Source organism: Falco punctatus (assembly GCF_963210335.1).
Source record: "Falco punctatus genome assembly, chromosome: 10".
NCBI classification, from domain to species: domain Eukaryota; kingdom Metazoa; phylum Chordata; class Aves; order Falconiformes; family Falconidae; genus Falco; species Falco punctatus.
In genome coordinates, this window is record NC_137590.1 from 14,630,263 (window position 1) to 14,647,890 (window position 17,628).

Sequence of the window (17,628 nt, forward strand, 5' to 3'; positions counted from 1 at the left end):
CAGCCTGCAGCACAGACATTTCAGCATTTGCCACCTCTGTTTGGACTTTACATTTATTTTTTCCCCCCATTAGTTATTTTTCTGGTCCGCTTTCCCACCGTCCCCTCTCTTACCACACTGCCCTGATGCTGACTTTCAATCCTGGCGTCAAATCTTCTGTGACAAACTCGCAGTTGCAGCTTTTGTTCTCATCGGGAATGTCTTCTCCGGGGAGGCTTGCTTCTGAGTTTGGGAGGGGGAGGAATAAAGACAACACGTTACTATTCCCCGTGCTGGTGCCGCACAAGGAAAGACAAGTCAGATTGCAAACAGCAACCCCGGGGGAAACACCAGAGAGAATCTGCTGAGCATCCACATGACAGCATTTCCCAAGACGTGTTAAGGTGACATCCAGCAATGCCAGCTGCAGCTCTCATCCATCTCTAGCTGCCTGACTCTTCCTCCTTTCCCCATCCCTATACATATATAAATATATGCATGACCATGAGTGTCAGTAGGGGGGTTTCTTATTTCTTACTATACTCCAAGCTAAAGGACTAGAAGGGGAAGGAGACCTATGTACGCACCCCAGCCGGCAGCTATGCCCTTCCTAGGTGGAGAGGGAGAGGATGTGGGGGCCAGCCGAGGATCTGGGGTCCGGCATGGCATCCCAAGCCCTCACCTTCTGAGTTTTGCCGTGATGCCGCTCCCTTGATGCGGAAAGCTTGCCGGGCTCGGCTGCGGTCTCCAAAACTCCAGCTCTTGGGCACTTTGCTCGGGCTGTCCTCGATGCTTTGGTCAGCACTGGGGGACCTCCTGATGCCCTGAGCCTGTGGAGAGCCTTTCCCTTTGGTGCCAGCACCGCGGGGACTGGAGAAGACACGATCTTTCAAACTGACCTTCTGACTGTTCAGAGAAACACGTTGAAACAAAGACAAAAAGGAGACAGCAGGAGGAGTCATTCTGGAAACCACGCAGTCCTTCCCCACCAGCCATTAGAAACCAAGAGCACTTCCAAGCAGCAGTGAGATGTAGTTTTGCTGTTGGCTTTTTTGTTTGTTTGTTTGTTTTACTATTTATTAAATTTTTAATTTTATTTTTTTTAAAGAAAGCGTTGTAGAAAAGTTTCCGTCATTATGAGTGAAATGGGAATGATTATTAAGAAAGAGAAAATAATGAGGACTTAAACAGAAGCCCCTTGTGGGATGCCAGGGCTGGCGGGACAGAATGACGTTAAACAATGAGGTTATGACTCCTTAAATCACTGATCAGCTCCGACCACAAGCGAGGAAGCTTATCTTTCACAGCTGCCTTCCAAAACCCTACAGCTAGTAAGAAAATACCAGTTTAAAAAAGCGCCTTTATCTTAGATTTTTAACTTTCTTGGAAACACTTCACTTCTGGTGCTCAGACCTGCCCTTTCCCTTTCTTCAGCTCCTGTATTTCCTCCCTCTTCAAACACGATCTGCCCCTTTTATATATTCCAAAGAGTTCCACTTTTTCCTGTCTGATGTTTAAATACTTAAATACGAACACTTCAATGTGCAACTCCTTTGTATCCTATAAAGATTCAATCTAAAAGCCAGCTAACGTCTACCTGTAGGTCTGCTACGGGTGTCATAAACATGCAAAGAAAAAATTTACAGCTTCCAAATATGGCATTTTATTGCTCTTTTTCTATTAGAATCCAACTTCTTTAAAACCTTGTAATTATGGTTTGAAAAGAAGATCTGTCCAGAAGCAGAGATCATCTCACTGAGAAATGGTCCGCTGACCACCCAGCTCTAATTATTTTCCAAATTCTGAAACTGGTGATTAAAAACTTTCACCCAAATGAAGATGATGAATTTTCACATGAAAACCGCAAAGCAGAAAGATTTTGTGAATCTTTATGAACAGGCAAACTTCATAGAGACAGCATTGGGGAAATCAAACTGCAAATAGTTTTGGATAATTTGATATTTTCTGAATAGCAGTTGATTATGAAAATACACTAATAGAGGTTAGACGACCAGTGCAAGGCACTTGCACATATAGCCAATATTTTATATGTAGGTAAACCAAAACTGAGTAAAAACACAGATTGAATTCCCAATACTCTGTACCGCTGCAGCAGCCACTTGTCGTTTTGCTGCCAATGCTCTGGCTCAGTTTGCAGGAAGAACACTGCAGGAATTTTGATTTCCACATCAGATTTCCAGGTCACCAACCACAGGCCTGGTTTTTGCTGTCTCTCAGCAACGCCACCTTAAAACTCAGAGCCAAACAGTTCTCCTTTGCCTTCAAAACTGGCACGGCGTCCTTCAGTCAGAACTTTGCTGCCAATATGTGAAGCAAAGCAAAATGCAGCTCACTTTTCCCCAGCCATATCAGCTGTGCTGTGCTGATGGGAACAGACATGCGGTTTTGTCAGTAAAGGAAGAAGACGTGACTCAGAAGACACAGAGGAAGCAGATTTGTCGAGTAAGAAGGTGCTATTTTTACAAAGTCACTTTACATTGCAAGACATTGAACATTTACAGGGAGAGAAAGGTGCTTAGGCAGCATTTTCCAGAGTGGCAGGGTGTGATCCCAGGAAGGCACCGCTGCCCTGATGCAGCGCCCAGGGAATGGGGAGAGTAGCTCCTGGGCTGCAGGGCAGAGTTATCTGGCCACTGGCTGGGCCACAATTTCACATTGAAAGATACGTTTGAGGGAGAATAAAATCTGTCCACAACCAAGTTAGAAAATCAGAATTATTTGAATTAATGGTGCATTTTCAATTCAGATAAGTACTGGGGATTTCATCTCCAGAGTGCTGCCTACCTGCAGGGTCTGTCTGCAAGCCATGGCACCAACAGACATTTGCTCAGCAGAGCTACAAATCCACACAGGAATCTAGGAACGAGCATGTGCCTAAATACCTTTCTGGATGTAAGCCTTAGTCACTAATGCTACCAAAATCATTGTACATGATGAGCCAAAGGTTTAAAAGAATTTCTCATTCTGTTTCTTGGACTAGAAACCAGATTGGAATCTTATTTGTTATTTGATCCTAAATAGGCCAATTGGAATTTTTTTTTCTTTATTTTAGTTAATGTTGCAGAATAAAATTCCTGGAATCTACTGCATTTCAGTAGTACTAATACTTTGAACTACCTGCCGTTTTTAAAAATAAGTTTTATAAAAATGAATCAGCAACACACCATCATCCAGAATTCAAAGCAATCTCTTTGTGCCTCATCCTCTGCTGACTTGCTCCCATCACCTACCTCAGCATAAAAGCCATTGTCTATCCCTGAGGACCCTTTTCTTTGGGGCCCTCTTCCATTCCCACAATAAATGCCCTGCAAATGCTTGCAAGAATCACAAAAGGCAAAAAAAGAAAGCGTTGAATTCAGTGAGGAATACAAGCAAAGAGTTTCAAGCCTGATAGCATAAGCTGCAACACCTACACATGAAAAAATCTCATAGAAATTTGATAAACAATTAAGATCTGGGTGGGTTCTGTTCCTGAGTACTCACTACTCAGAAAAAAACCTAACACCTGATGCCACTTCTTTGTTTTAACATAGACAACATGAGACAGCATGAACAATTAATTGAATTTTTCCTTCTGCCATGCAACTCTCTCATTGGAAACAACACCTGGAATCACATGCAAGTACAATCCCTGCAGAGGAGAATGCTGTTGGGGTCTGCAGGAGCTGGTAGGAAAGAGTCCAAAAGAAATACAGACATATAGAGAGAGATATATGTTGTCAGCTAATCCAAGATCATGTTCTCATTCAACTAGAACATCGTGCAGAGTGACGCAGTGTCTCGGAGAAGCGGTATTTAGATGTCACTCAAGTAGATGGTACATGAGCCTCGGTTGGGTGAGAAGTGTGAGTGTTGGTGACATGAGCATGAGAGAAGCAGTAACCCAGCCACACACGACAGCATGAACTGAAGCTTGCAGTTGTGACAGCTACGAGCGGCGCGAGCATGGGGCAGGCACCCTGCTCATGCCAGGGGCAAGAGAAGGGAAACTGTGGCTTTGTAACCAGAGACAAAGATTATGGGAGGCTGTAACATTATAGAGTGTGCTTTAGCCCCTAGGTCTTCATAACCGCTTTCAGTTGGCACCTATTAACAACATATTCGATACCAAAAAAATTATGTTCCCAGGCTGACTTTGGGGAAGATTTACAAAACTTTCAGCTTTTGACTTGAATTTTACAAAGGACAGAAACTGTTTTTTTTTCTCTGCTGCCAGTCAAAAAATGAGAGCCTGGGCTGGATGAGCACGTAAGGACCGATGCGTGGTCCCACAGCTGATAGAAAGATGCTCACTGCTTTAGTGGGCTGTGCATTTAGGTTCATTTAGGCCCAACATGCCAGCACTCAGCAGCAAAATGCTAACCTTCAGATGAGACTCAACCTTCAATTGAGCTGCCATCAGCATTTTTAGAATGCTGGGGGTTCGAGCTTCTGTTTGAAACTCTCTGGTTTGGGGCTCATGCCACTGTCCTCTATAGTATTAAATCAGCACTTTTAAAAACTATGGATTCATTACATTAGCAGTAATTTTGGATCAATAAAAAGTATCACTTGTAATGTCATTAATTTTAAACCAGGCTTGAGCAACTGTTTCATTTTCTCCTTTCGTTTTGTAGGCAGCAAACATTAGCCAAACTGAGTTGGGCTAGCATGGACTCAGACCCACCTCTGCACACCAGTTCAACCAGTAACAGTGTCCCATTCTTCTGAGAACCTATGGCCAGGAGACAGAGGTTATTTGCCGTTGGGGAATGAGGCTGTTTTTTAACCCAGAGTTTGTGCTGAGCTCATGGCAGATGAGAACAGCTTGTTAAACCCAGGCAGAAGTGCCAGGAGTGAATGACAGCCTTTGCAACTATTGCTGGGCTCCAGTCTATTTGCAGGTGTGATTAAGAGGCAGAAATCAGTTACTGGAGAGATGAAGGAAAGGAAAATACATCTCTGTGTGGAAAACTTGCCATGACCAGAGCAGAAATCAAGAGAGGACCAGGCTCAAGCCTGGTCTGCCTCCAGTGATTTCAGAAAAGCCATTGTAAGGGTGAATCCAGCCCACAGAATGGAGTTTCTAGAAGTGGAGCAGTGCGGGCATAAGGAAAACAAAAGGTCAGCTGATCAATGTCATGGAGAGTAATCCTCCTGCTCTTCCTCATCCACAACCACGGTGTTAGGCTTGGGATGAAGGCAGTCACTGAAATCCTAATAGGAAAGACCAGAGCTGCACCATCCCCACAGCCACCACGTAAACCTGGCTGAGCATGGGGCCTCGGGTGGCTGAAGGGACACTGGCGCCTGACACACGTCTTTAACCTTGGCCTTTGGTATTTTGCAGCATTCTGTTGCAATCACCCCTCTCCTCCTAGCACACAGATGTTTTTTCCCCAAACTGATGTTGAGCGTTGTCAAACACCACATCAGACATGTCCTGCATCACCCCGCAAGCTTCTGCTCTTTGCCAGCTCAGCTGTTTTGCTTTTCAGGACAAAAGGAAAACAGCTAGATTGCATCCTCAAGCTGACTGATTATTCCGAAACTTCAGCAGCACACTACAGCCAGACCCACAGGCCAGGCAAGGGCTCTGCAAACACCTTTCCTTCCCTGCTCTGTGTGCCGTTCCCTCCCACGGCCAGCTCTCTGTGATGCCTTCATCTCTCTGAGTAGACGCCAGGCAAGTCTCTTATAAAGCAGAACATGATACACCTGATAATCTGGCTTGGAATAGTTACATTCCTGTCTAAATATGCATGCATTATTGCATTTACTGACTAGAGAGTATTGGTTTAGTACATTAAGAAACCACGGCTTCTAAGGAGTTTTCTATTAATTTACCTACATTGAGTTTTCCATGATTGCTGCATCATTTAGTGTTATTTCGTTATATGCATCCTAGATGAAGGCGTTTAGCACTCAGCCTCAGATGCATCAAAGTGCTGGCATCTTCCCCTAGGAGTTCGTACAGTGCGGGATTGTAAGCAGGCAGCCCAAGGTTCCAGGGAAACAAGACATTTGGATTATTTTTATGTCCCTTCACAGTTAACCTATAGTTTTACTAAAGCACAGTATGTATAACGCTACATTGAGGATGGATGCGGGTAACAAAGATGCCCTTGTAGCTGCTCCAAAGTTCAAGACTCCTTTTTGACTGGAAGAACCACAGTCTGTAATCCTTCTTCTCAGGGTTTCCAATGGATTAAGAAGATCTTGAGATAATAATTTGTTTCATCCTCCCTTTCCCTTGCAGAACTCAAGATGGGAAAGATGAAATGCGGAGCACAGTGGGAAGGAATTCAGTAGAAAATGGAAAAATTTATACTGGCTTTACCAATTAAAAATCCATGCCTAGGAAGACATGCAAGGAAGACATTAAGATCAGAGTGGCTGATTTTCCAGAAAACAGAACTCGACATGGACAGGTGAGAGGACAGCGTTACAAACATCACTGCTTGTTTTAATCTCTGCCAAAATCAACCTCAATGTGAAGCAACTGAAAGGAGCCCTTCTCTGGTGAGGAGTCCCTACTTGTGCTACGCCTCCACCTCCACAGGTAAAACTACCCACCTGGCAAATGGAAACACTAGGGATGTCAACTACTACAGCAGACACACTACAGGATGATTTTTTCAGCTAAGCTATTGACCAAATCTTTGTCATTTGGAAACGTACTGCAATGCTGTCTATGCAACTGATCATCAGCCAATATTTAAACAGACCTTTCAAGGATAAACTTCAAGGAAGGCCACAGCACCCTCAAAACATAGCAGGAGGCTAAACTCAAAGATTCAGGCTATTTATCCAGGTACAAGGGAATTTCCTACCGTGGAGAACTGCTTATTACAAAACCTAGATGATGCCCCCTGTCTCTGTGTTACCCATTCAGAGATGGGATTTACCGCACTGCTGCTGAGCTTCTGGTACACACAAGTCTCAGGCACGAGCCCTAGCCTCTAGACTGACAGGTAATAAAAATAGCCAGCAGGGAAAAAAATAGCAAGAAAAGAAAAGATACAAGTTGGAACAATTAATGGAGAAAATCAGAGATACATATACTTTGAAAACCGTAGTTTTATACTGTTAAAACTGTAGTTTGTTGGCTTTCTGAGGGAGACAGAGACTGGTGATTTTAAGAATTAAAACGGACTCCAAAAAAGAGCATGCAAAAATCCAGTTTCACAAACATGCGGCATCACTCAGTGCCCTGCCACTACTGGGCTTTCCAGCTGCCTGGCTGCGGGGGGGTTCACCTGCCAGCATTCACAGCATGCAAACTCCAGGCATTGCTAATTCAAGAAGGTGCATGTTTGCTGCTGAGAAGCAGTGTCTGGGGCAGGGGAAGAGACTCCTCCAGTGCAGGTGCTGGAAGTAGACGTATTTACGCATAAGTAAAATAAAACGTATGTATCGGTGTACCCTTATGGCCATTAGATGGGTGTACTAAGGGATGCTCACTGGGAATTCTCTGAAGCTGCCTAACAACTGTCAACTTGATGAAAAAGATGAAAACACTGCTCGTACGAAACCCTCAGCTCTAGCTATCTGTTCCCCATGGGATCTAGAAACAGAACCATTCACAATGCCAATGTCAACGCTGAGGGGAACCCGTATCCCCTACGTCTGGTGGGACAGGCTGAGATTAGTCCTTCTCTAGCTGCGTAGTAGAGGTGCTAGATAGGCAAGCCGTGGCTTCCAAAGGCCACAAGACTAGGAAAGGTCAATTTGTAGTGTCCAGAGAGCCAAAGGAACGGTGACTGAGCAGAGGCAGGAAGCTGGAATTTCTCATGCTACTAACTTGACAGTGCTGAACAGTGCAACTCAGTTTGTGAGGATTCCCGGACCCTGAGGAAGGATGGAGCAACAGGCAGGAAGGGGTCATCTTTAACATATTTTTTTTAATTATAATTTACTTATTTTTTCCCCCATCATTTGTTAAACTTCAGTTCCTGCCCTCCTTCCTTGCTGAGCAGACACTGGTTTGCTAGCCCAGACCAAATTCCCCATCCTCGTCTCTTTGATTCACATCATTAGCAGACAAGGAAGCCTCTAATTTCTGTGCAGGCAATGGGGAGGCTCTTTCACCTTTTTTCACTCATCTAGTACCTCTATTAAGCAGAGAAGTGATCAGAACGGGTGGTAGCAGGGTAGAGGGAGAATGAGCCGTGCAGCTTTTGATTAGTTTCGTGCGACGCATTTCCCGTGGTACCTAGAGTTTCCTGAGCAGCATCCACATAGTGACTCTCTGCACGGTTTGCTTTTACTGGAAATGAGGGGAGAGTAAAAATTAGACCTGGAAGCAAATGCCAGACAGGAAACTTTTGATTACTGACTCTAGGTTTAAAAGACAGGTGTTTTGAGGGCCGGGTTCATGACAGGATTTTTCTGTTTGAGCGTTAAGTGAAAAAAAAATAAAAAATCAAGAGGGTTTCTGAAATAATCTCACTGTGGTCAATAAATGTCATTATTAGAAATGACACATTCAGCATTGAATTGGTGGCATCAGTTCATCTGCAATTGATTGCAGGAAGATTTTTTTTCATTTGCATTGGAAACAAAAAGTACTCTCTTCTTCCTCTAAACAGATAAAAAAGAAAATTTTTTAAATTGTCTAAGCCATTGAGAGCCAAAACTTTAACTTCTTTTGTCCAACACCATCAAAAGGTTCAAATTTCTTCTTTAAAAAAAACAAATAACCAAAAACTCACAAAGAGAGCTAGTTTATCTGTGAATTGTTTGCACTTCTCATACAGGAAATATTAAGCCTGGCATTCAAAAAAAATTAAAATAGATAAAACCGGGGTGTGGTGCAGTCCCATATGGGAAGGGATTTGAACATCTGTGTTCACGCATCTGTTTTTCGTAACGCTTTGGAGACAGGCCCTACTATTTCTGGGGAGTGACTGGCTTCGCTGAGGCACCACCACAGCTCCCATGAGCCCACTCCAAATCGCCGCTCAGGCACTGCCCTGCCAGGAGATCGCCACCACCACCAGGGTCCTCCACGCCATGGAGCAGCCCTCGACCTGCGGAAGGGTAAGGACGTGGCCCCCATCACCCCACCTAGCCACCAACGGGCACCGCTTGCTGAGTTTATGGCCAGACTGAAAGGGCTGAAGGGCGTAAAATCCCAAACGTGTTTTACACTTGAACTCGGCGACCAGAGGAGCTCGCGGGCACACACAGAAGGAATTTGCAGGAATTCCTTTTGCTTCGTGGCATCCCATGCAAGCTCAGCCGACACCACTCCCTGCAGCTTGGGGACTCCTCAGGTGCCCGCAATAGGACCCCGCATCCCCAGGTAGCCCTGGGGACCGGTGGTGCTAGCGGGGCTGCTCTGGAGCTGGGGTCTGAGCGTCGCGGCGTGGGAGTGCGACATTCAGCATGCAGAGCCTCAGGGAGACACGTGGGTTACTCTCCTCTTAGTCTCCTCTGCAGTCCCTACAGAAAGATGCAGTCCCTTCTGTGCAAATAATCCGCTCCCCTAAAGGCAACTGATTATTTCCAGATTACTGTCAGTCCCAGCATGAGTCTCTGACATCGGTTTAATTGGTTAGAAGGTCAAAGGCCAACCCAGGCTAACATGGCCCATCATGCTCCTGTGATTGACACCAGTTTCCACGGGCAGTAGTGGTTATTGATGCCTCGGACACTCTAGGCTGGATGAGCAGGGGCCCACAGAGTCAACCGAAGGCATCCTCCAGTGCATACAAAAGCCTTAATCACACCCTGAACAGAGATATTAATGTTGTGTGGATCTCAGACAGACATATACATACACTGAGAGATAGATAGATATACGCACAGATATACATACACATTACGAGGTGGCCCAGTCCAGCATTCACTCAATAGAATGGCCAAGGTCTTGCTGAGTTCACTAGGGTCAAGGGCAACCACGGCTGAGGACAACCTTCCAAAGAGGTTCCTCTCATCACCTACAGGACTGAACTCATGCTGGACAAAGTAATCTGAGTTTCAGCTTCCCAGTCCCCTGGAATCCTTCTGTTTCTTTTTCTCTGATCATAATATAGTATTAAAATCATATGGTTCATGAAGTTTTAGCTTTTCACCCAATCATATTTTGGAAAGTACAAGAGGAAGAAATGTGGTCATGGATGCCTTCAGATGTTTATCAAACCATCTGTTAAAGAGCATCTGAAGCGCACATTTCATGTAGGAGCCTCCACAGCCCTGGCTAACCATATGTTTGTCTTTTTGACATTACAATCAGAAGACAAAATAAACAGAGACGAGGTGCCACAGCGAATTTCCAGCCTGCTTAATATAGGAGTAATCAAACCCCGTTACCACTCTGATCTGCTGGCTTTCTGCAGCAGAAGGGGTGAGAAGAGCCCCACCACAGAGCAGCCCTCCTTCCCTGGGGCTACAAGGCAGAGAGGACACATATTTTATCCCTGCTTGAGGGCAGCGTGGTCTCAGAGGCATGAAGGGGGCAGCTAGCCTGGGAGAGGGCAGCAGGGACTTCTCCCGGCCGAGGCAGATGGTGGGGTGGACACAGCACCCAAAGCAACAGGCAACAGAGGAGGCTCTGGAAGCAGTTTTTTAAAAAGGGAGGAAAATAAAAAGGGGAAAGAGGAATGTAGCATGTAGAAAAAGGCCAGCGTCTTTTCTGCTCAACACAGCCTGAGCTCCATGTCACGGGGAGGCAAGCCCCTCTCCCCCCGAGCAGGTCAGCACACAGCTTTCCCAGCACTCGGTCATAGGTGGATGCAGACAAGCTCACGGTGGAAAACAAAACAGAAATTATAAGAGAAAGGATGTAACCCGTCTCTCAGATCGGCTGTCCCACTTTACTCCAAGACCAAATTAAAAACCACCCAGGTAATTCCAGGTGACCCCAAGCCTCTGCCACACTAACCTGTCGCCTTCTCATGTCCTCCCAGCCCAGGCAGGGGCTCTCTGAGTGCTGCCTGGGCAGAAATCATCACGGCCACAGCAGCACCAGAGTCAGAGGGCAGCATCACTGCTGGTGCATGAGCAAGACCCTGGCAGCTGCCCCATGCACTGGCGAGATGCTTGGGATGCTCCCTGACCTTGCAAGGCAACACATGCCTTGCGCAGCACGCTCCCACGAGCTGTACCAGCATCCTTTCTCTAACTTGAAATATATTAAGAGGCAAAACAGTGACAAAGCTGTTTCTGTTCTGTTTGCTGTAAGGACTTCGTAGTGCATCAGTTATGGAAAGAGGGATATAGGAAATCAGCCACGTCCTGCACGTAACTACACCGGGAGGAAGATCCATCTCTCTCTGGAAGAGAGACTATATGTTTCCTTACATCGATGGAAATGGAATGCGGCAAATCCTTTACCAGCTGAAGCCGCAGAAGTGTGGTGCTGGGTGGGCTATGAGAGACGATTCATCCCAAGGTGTCTCCTAAGCAAGACAGTCGTCAGCAACAGACCACGGCTGGATGATTAACTGTCAGGTGGGCCAGGAAACAGGGTGAGTTTTCTTTTCTGAGAGCAGGATGACACACTGAGCATCACTGGGAGGCTGGTGGAAATTGAAGTGGGTGGGAGATTTGGGATAGGAATGTAAAAGATCCAGAAACTTTTATTTGGGAAAACAGGTGATATAGGGACTACTGTGCAAAATCCCTTCCTGAGGTCTGAGACCTTATCAGACAGAAAAGAGCAGTAGGAGCAAGTAGAACTGATAATGCCCTAACAAAAAGCAGAAGGGAAGAGCTTTGGTTCTGCTGTGGCCGCTGAACCGAACAATATGGAAAGAACTGTAATGTCAGATACACGCAGCTGCAGACCCTCAGCTTACGCACTCCTGGGTTCAGGGATGGCATCTTACAACAGAGGAGAACAAAACACATCAGTGTCACAAGAGACAGATACACTACAGGAGCAGGAAAGCTGCACTTGGAAATGACCCTGATGAAGGAGGTATATATAGTAAAAAATACTCTGAAAAAGGACAGTGAAAGTCGTGTTTTTACTTCTTTCTGTGACATAAGATCAAGGAAACAATGTAGAAAATGAAAAGGGAAAAACCTGCAACCTCTACAAAGAAGTATTGAATCCAACCTAGTGTTTTAACTGGTGAAAATGAACCCTGTAAGGCAGGACTAAGATTAAAAAATAAGAAATAAGACTAGTGCCTCATCAACAAGACCAGTGCCTGTGATTGCAGGGATGCCAGCTGGTGTGACCCTACAAGGAACTGTTGGTTCTTAGATTTTCTGGAGCTGACCAGGTCGAATAGAGATTTTGTCTCATTGCACAGTTAATATGACTGTGAGAAATGTGGATTTACCCTTCGATGCATCCAAAGTATGTCATTGGCTGAGACAGGGCAGCGGAGCAGCCAGGCCCCTGGGGTGAAAATGCTGACCCTCCTGATGCCACAGGCGGGTGGCCAAGGTCTCAGCCCTGGTGTGCTACCAGAGAGCATCTTCCACGTAACGCTCCCTGCTTTAATAGATCTGGATGGAGGATGCCTTCGCTCTAGCTACACAGGCTGAGACCCAAGGAGGAAAAAAATTAAAAAAATCTGGATAGTTGAAACATGATCTTGGAGATTTGGTTAATTTGACAGGAAAGTGGACGGAATGCTACAGAGGTTCTGCTTGCAAAGCAAAATTTAAATTAAGGACAGAAAAAAGAGGTGGGGGAGGGAAGGAAAGAAGGAAAGAAGGAAGGAAGGAAGGAAGGAAGGAGGGAGGGAGGGAGGGAGGGAGGGATGGAGGATGAAATTTTCCTCCCTTTAGTCAGCACCTTTATCTACCCAGACCTCTTTGGTTGGATTTTATGCCAGGGAAAATTTAGTTTCTGGTCTCTTCTAAGCTAAAAGGCACAGCAGAAAGTTAAATCTGCAAAATGTCAGGCTCTAACTATACTTCTGAAAAACGTATTCTGTGGTTACAATATTTAGCCTGTAAGCTGTGTTTTGATATATGAGATGGAATATCTGAAAGCCAAGCAGATGATCTCCACAGATCATCAGTTCCGCGTCTCGCCTCCCAAGGAAAAGAGATTCAGTCCCAGAATTACTCTTGAAAGAACTGGGAAAATACAGGACAAAAAAATCCCAGAATTAAATGCTTCTAAGGGGATGAAAAGTATCTTAAAAGCATCCCAAATACCAGCCCTGTTGCTTTCCCTGGGACATGTAAATAGAGAAAAGCTCTCCCATAGGTGAGGTTTACAGCTGGCCTTGGAAGGTGCTCGCCACGTCTCAGAGGCGCCCGGCTGAGCACGCTCTGCACGGTGGGCTCAAGGCGTGGAGGGAAGACGGAGCAGGGACTGTGCTTCATCCAGAGGTGGTGAGGCCAAAGGGAATGGGGTGGAGAGAAGGTGTCTCTGCCATGCAACGTCGTGCTGTGTCAGAGAGCCCTCCTGTGTCCCACGGAGCAGCAGGTCCACGCAGCCCTGCGCAGTGCCCTGCAGCGAGAGGAGCTCAGGAGAAGTTGCTAACTCAGTGACATGGTGATGGCTTCGTGTTCCCATGTCACCTCCGCTTGGCATGGCGTTGAGTGATGGAGACACAGGCAAAGCATCACCTACCCACCAGCATTCATTGAGCCTGCGGTATACTGGTTTCAGCTACAACTGAAGCAACAAAAATTAAAAAAAAAAAAAAAGCAGCATAAACCAAAGCCCTGCCGTCACCCCAGATAAGTGTCTGCCAGCTCTACCCGTGCTGCCCACCACTCTCTCTAGCCCCCACAGCCTCGCTATCCTTGCAGCTACAGCCGGAGGCAGACTGGAAGGAAGATATGATTTAAGGTCCAGCATACACGTAGATACATTGGACTGCCACAGCACAGAAAAAGCACGGTAATACCTAGAATGCTTCCCTCAATGGTGCCACGACATGGTACACACACGCACACACGTACATAGAAATCTACGGGTAATGCATGGGAATGGTGTGTTGGCAGTGATACAGACCTTGGCGATGGTTCGGGCTGCTGCTCTTTCCTTTAAACAGAAGCAATAGTACATTAGCATGGTATCAGGTGGCAAAAGATGTTGCTGCTTCACTGTTAAAACATAACGAAAGGACAATACCAAACAGTACAACTAAGTGGAAGTTGTGGACAGAAGAAAGGGAAAGGAGCACTTAATTCCTGGAGTTTCTGGCCCGGACAGAAGATCACTGGAGACTCACACAACCTCAGAGAAGACACATACAACGCACAGGGTCGAAGAGTTTATCCCAACCCATCCTTGCACCTACGCATGACTGAGACACCTGACGGTCGTGTGATTTGTGTGAGCACAGGAGGACTTCTGTGGGCTCAGACAGCAGCCCCCTTCATTTGCAAACGCACCGCCCTGCGTTGTTTCGGCACACAGGGAAGGATCTGAATGGCTCCCATGACCCTGGGGCATTTGCTTTTCCTTCCTGGCCACTGGGGCAGAGCTAAAGTCAACCTCTTGATGCACAGCTTCATGCTGCAGTGCTAACACGTGGTGCTGGTAGGGGGACACTGGTGGGAAGGAGGATGGACCCCTGCCCTGACATCCTGACACCCCACGTGGGGTTTCTGCCTCCAAAACCTTTGGCAGGTACTTTTCATAAGTAGTTGGCAAAGGCTACATGGAGGGAGTGGGACATCACAACTTTTGTATACCATTTGCTACTGAGATCCCAAACCACTCGATTGGCCTGAAAAATCACTGACATTGAGGACAAAGAGAGCTGAACACCTGCAGAAGGGGAGGCATGACACTGCAAGCCAGGCTAAGGCCACACTGAAAAAAACATCTCACCTTCACTGACCAGGCATCTTGGTGGCGTGTCCCTCCAGCAAAAAGGAAAAACTGCTCTGCCTTCAACTACTCTGATTCACAGCTTCTTCACGGTGGGGAATTGCTTTTAACCTGGGGCCTCGAAGCAGCCTTGCCCCTGCAGCCCCGTAAGAGAGGGAGCAGACTCTGCTTCTCAGAAGATAAGGGTCTGCCCCCCCTAACACCAGACAGTCTAAGGGACCAAGCGGACTGCGAGAACACCTGGGCAGGAGGACCTCAGTTCCCTCTGAGCGTGGTGCTGTACCAGCCCTAGTCCTGCTTCCACCCAGCAGTGACCGCTGAGATGCTGAGATCTGCACAGACCCTGACCCCTCTCCCTTAGGCTGATTGCAGCCGCCTGGAGAGACTAAAAAAACACCCCTCTACCCTCCATCCTTGCTCAGACAAGCTCGGAATCCCAGCCTCAGTCACTAGCTCAAATACATATCAAAGTCTGAGGTCTGACCCATGGGTCTACAGATCTCTGCTCTCTGCAGAGACCCACAGCCCAGGGCAGTCCCATCCCACGCCTCCCCACCTGGCCCCAATGCCCACCGGCATGGCCAGCATCTCTCCCTCCCTCCCAGGGTCTGCACACTCCCCGCTCACCAAATGGGGCAGCCTCACCTGCTTAAAAATCTCGAGGATTACCCCTCCCGAGCACAGGCTGAAGGTGCAGGACTCCTGGCCCTCTGGGGCAACGATGTATACATTGCCACAGCAAAATCAGCAAAAAATTTTCACCACTACAAACTTGCCTGCTCTGGGAGGAGGCGAGGGAAGGTTGAGGGAATAGAAAAGGAATTAACACATCGTGGACTTGAGTCTCCTCTGAGGGTGGTGAAGTGCAGAAAGGTCAGAGGAAAACTGGGAACACTACCTCAATCAGACCCTTTGAAAATACAACTTTGCATTTTCAGTCAAGCACTGTAGCATCACTCTAGAGCCAAGTCAGGCTGAAGAAATTCATGTACAGCATGGGAGAGGGATGGGGAGGAGGTTGCTGAGTGACCCATGGGGGACCAGCTGCCAAAACCTCTCACATCTTCAAGGCTGTCCATATGCAAAAGGCAGGAAGGAAAAAAACAAAAGAAAAAAACCCAAAAGTAAAAAAAAAAAAAAAAAAGAAAAAAAAAAAAAAAAGAAAGAAAAGAAAAAGGTTGCCAAGTGTGTGTTTCCAAGCTCTCTTAACTCTGCTGCTAACCTGAATGTCAGTCCCGATTTGCTCTTCAGGTTCCTCAGGAGCTCCAGCTGGTTCAGCGGAGGGATTAGTCTAAAGGGAGAAAATAAAGACCATTAATATTCAAGCAGAGCTGATTTCAGAGCCTCCTGTCTCAGGACCTTCCCCCGCTGCCCCATTCTTTCATCTAGAACCAGCTTCGTGCCACCAACTGCAACTGGGGGACAGCTCAGGAAGGATGGAGAGGGGTTTGGCTGCTACTTCCAACAGCATCCTAAGGCAGAGCGGGGAGGGAGGGGGGGCAGAAAGACAGAGAGTGACAGCAAGAGAGAGAGAGAAACTCGTCTGCACCGCCGGGTTTTGAATCTCCCAAGACACAAGCCGCTGCCAGGGTTTCTGAGCAGGATGGCGGTGGCTCGGCCGGAGGCTGCTTCACCCGCAGCCCCATGGCTGCATTGCTCTCTGTGGGGCTCCACGCTTCGGCTGCCTGTGAAGCGGAGGAAAGCTCTGGTTTTGGAGGCAACTGCGAAAACTCAACCCTGCTGCTCTTGGGAGTGTGGGGAGGCATGGGAAAGGGTGGCTTATAGGGCAGAGAAAACAGGGACCTGAGGTTGGGAGCACCCCAGGAGAAACAGCAGTGCGCTCCAGGGTCAAGTTTAACCAGCTCCCTACCTTCATGTCAGGTTTTGCCCCAAAATGAGGCAAACCCATGTATCATTGCCTTCAGTGAACGATGAGTTTCCTTCCTTTCTCAGGATGAAACAGAACCTGACAATGGGAATCCTCGTTAATGATTAAAAAAAAAAAGCCAACGAACAAACACCCTGTTGCCTGTCCTGCTTTTGTACTAAAAGCCATTGAATTAGCTCCCGCATCCACTTTTGGTTTCTTCCCTCAGACCCTGGGGGACTGGGGCTTGCTCCATCAATATTTAACATTTCACAGTCAGGTTTTTAACCAAGAGAGATGCGAGCTGGAGGTGTCGGGGGCAGGATGGAGAACGCTGCACACGGTTGGGAAGAGCAGCATCTAATTCAGAGCACCCGTGGGGACTCTGCATTCAGGGCCAAGGCTAACAGGGCTTATCCCATGGCTTGCTGCAAAATCCTTGCTGGGCCACCAGCGTGCCCTTGTCAAACTGTTGAAGTGCCACATGCCATCGCTGTGCCCAGAGGGTGCAAAGTCAGCGCCACAGCCGTCTCCGGTCGCACTTGTGACAAGCGAGCGGGAGGATGCATCCTTGCAGGGATGGAGGGGAGGACAAGGGGCTGCTGGCAGGCTGGGGACAGGCTGCCTGCAGCTGCCCACATCTGTGTGGCTGGGGCCACAGCCCAAAGAGCCATAACCCCAAGGCAATGTTTATTTCTGCCTTTGCTGGAAAATGAACCATGTAGGATGAGCCGTGTAGGTTTTAATGAAAGCAAGAAGGACGTATTCAAACTGTCCCAAAACTGCAACTTAGGACTGGAAGGAAAGGTGTGCAAGTGCTTGCAAATGACCAGACCGGTCTCAAACTGGTCTCAGCAGAGGTACTGTAAGAAATGGGGCTGTTGCTTACTGTAAAATAAAGGCAGAGGTATTCACGCCCACATTTTTTCAGCCATTATGAGACCAATAGTTTCAGGTTTCCTCTGACTGGAAAAAAAACAGCTGGAAAAGCCTCTCCTCTGCATGCACAGAACTCATCCTCAAA

The 17,628-nt window shown here is 47.1% G+C and overlaps 1 protein-coding gene across 7 annotated transcripts in view; it reads right to left on the minus strand.

The window, feature by feature from the left end:
• The window catches only part of KCNQ2 (potassium voltage-gated channel subfamily Q member 2), a 90,190-nt gene that overhangs the window by 21,012 nt on the left and 51,550 nt on the right, over positions 1-17,628 (minus strand). For 3 of the 7 annotated variants that reach the window (XR_013930700.1, XM_080404010.1, XM_080404009.1), the window contains 4 exons: positions 15,960-16,028; positions 13,913-13,942; positions 662-885; positions 114-222 (listed from right to left, as the gene is read on the minus strand). Coding sequence is in view for 5 of the 7 variants with exons in the window: in XM_080404010.1 (XP_080260136.1) it covers positions 114-222; positions 662-885; positions 13,913-13,942; positions 15,960-16,028 (432 nt within the window). In the remaining 2 variants the exon portion in view is untranslated. Of the gene's footprint in view, positions 1-113; positions 223-661; positions 886-13,908; positions 13,943-15,959; positions 16,029-17,628 lie in introns of those variants that run through there. The other 4 variants (XM_080404012.1, XM_080404011.1, XM_080404013.1 and 1 more) reach the window with 4 other exon arrangements.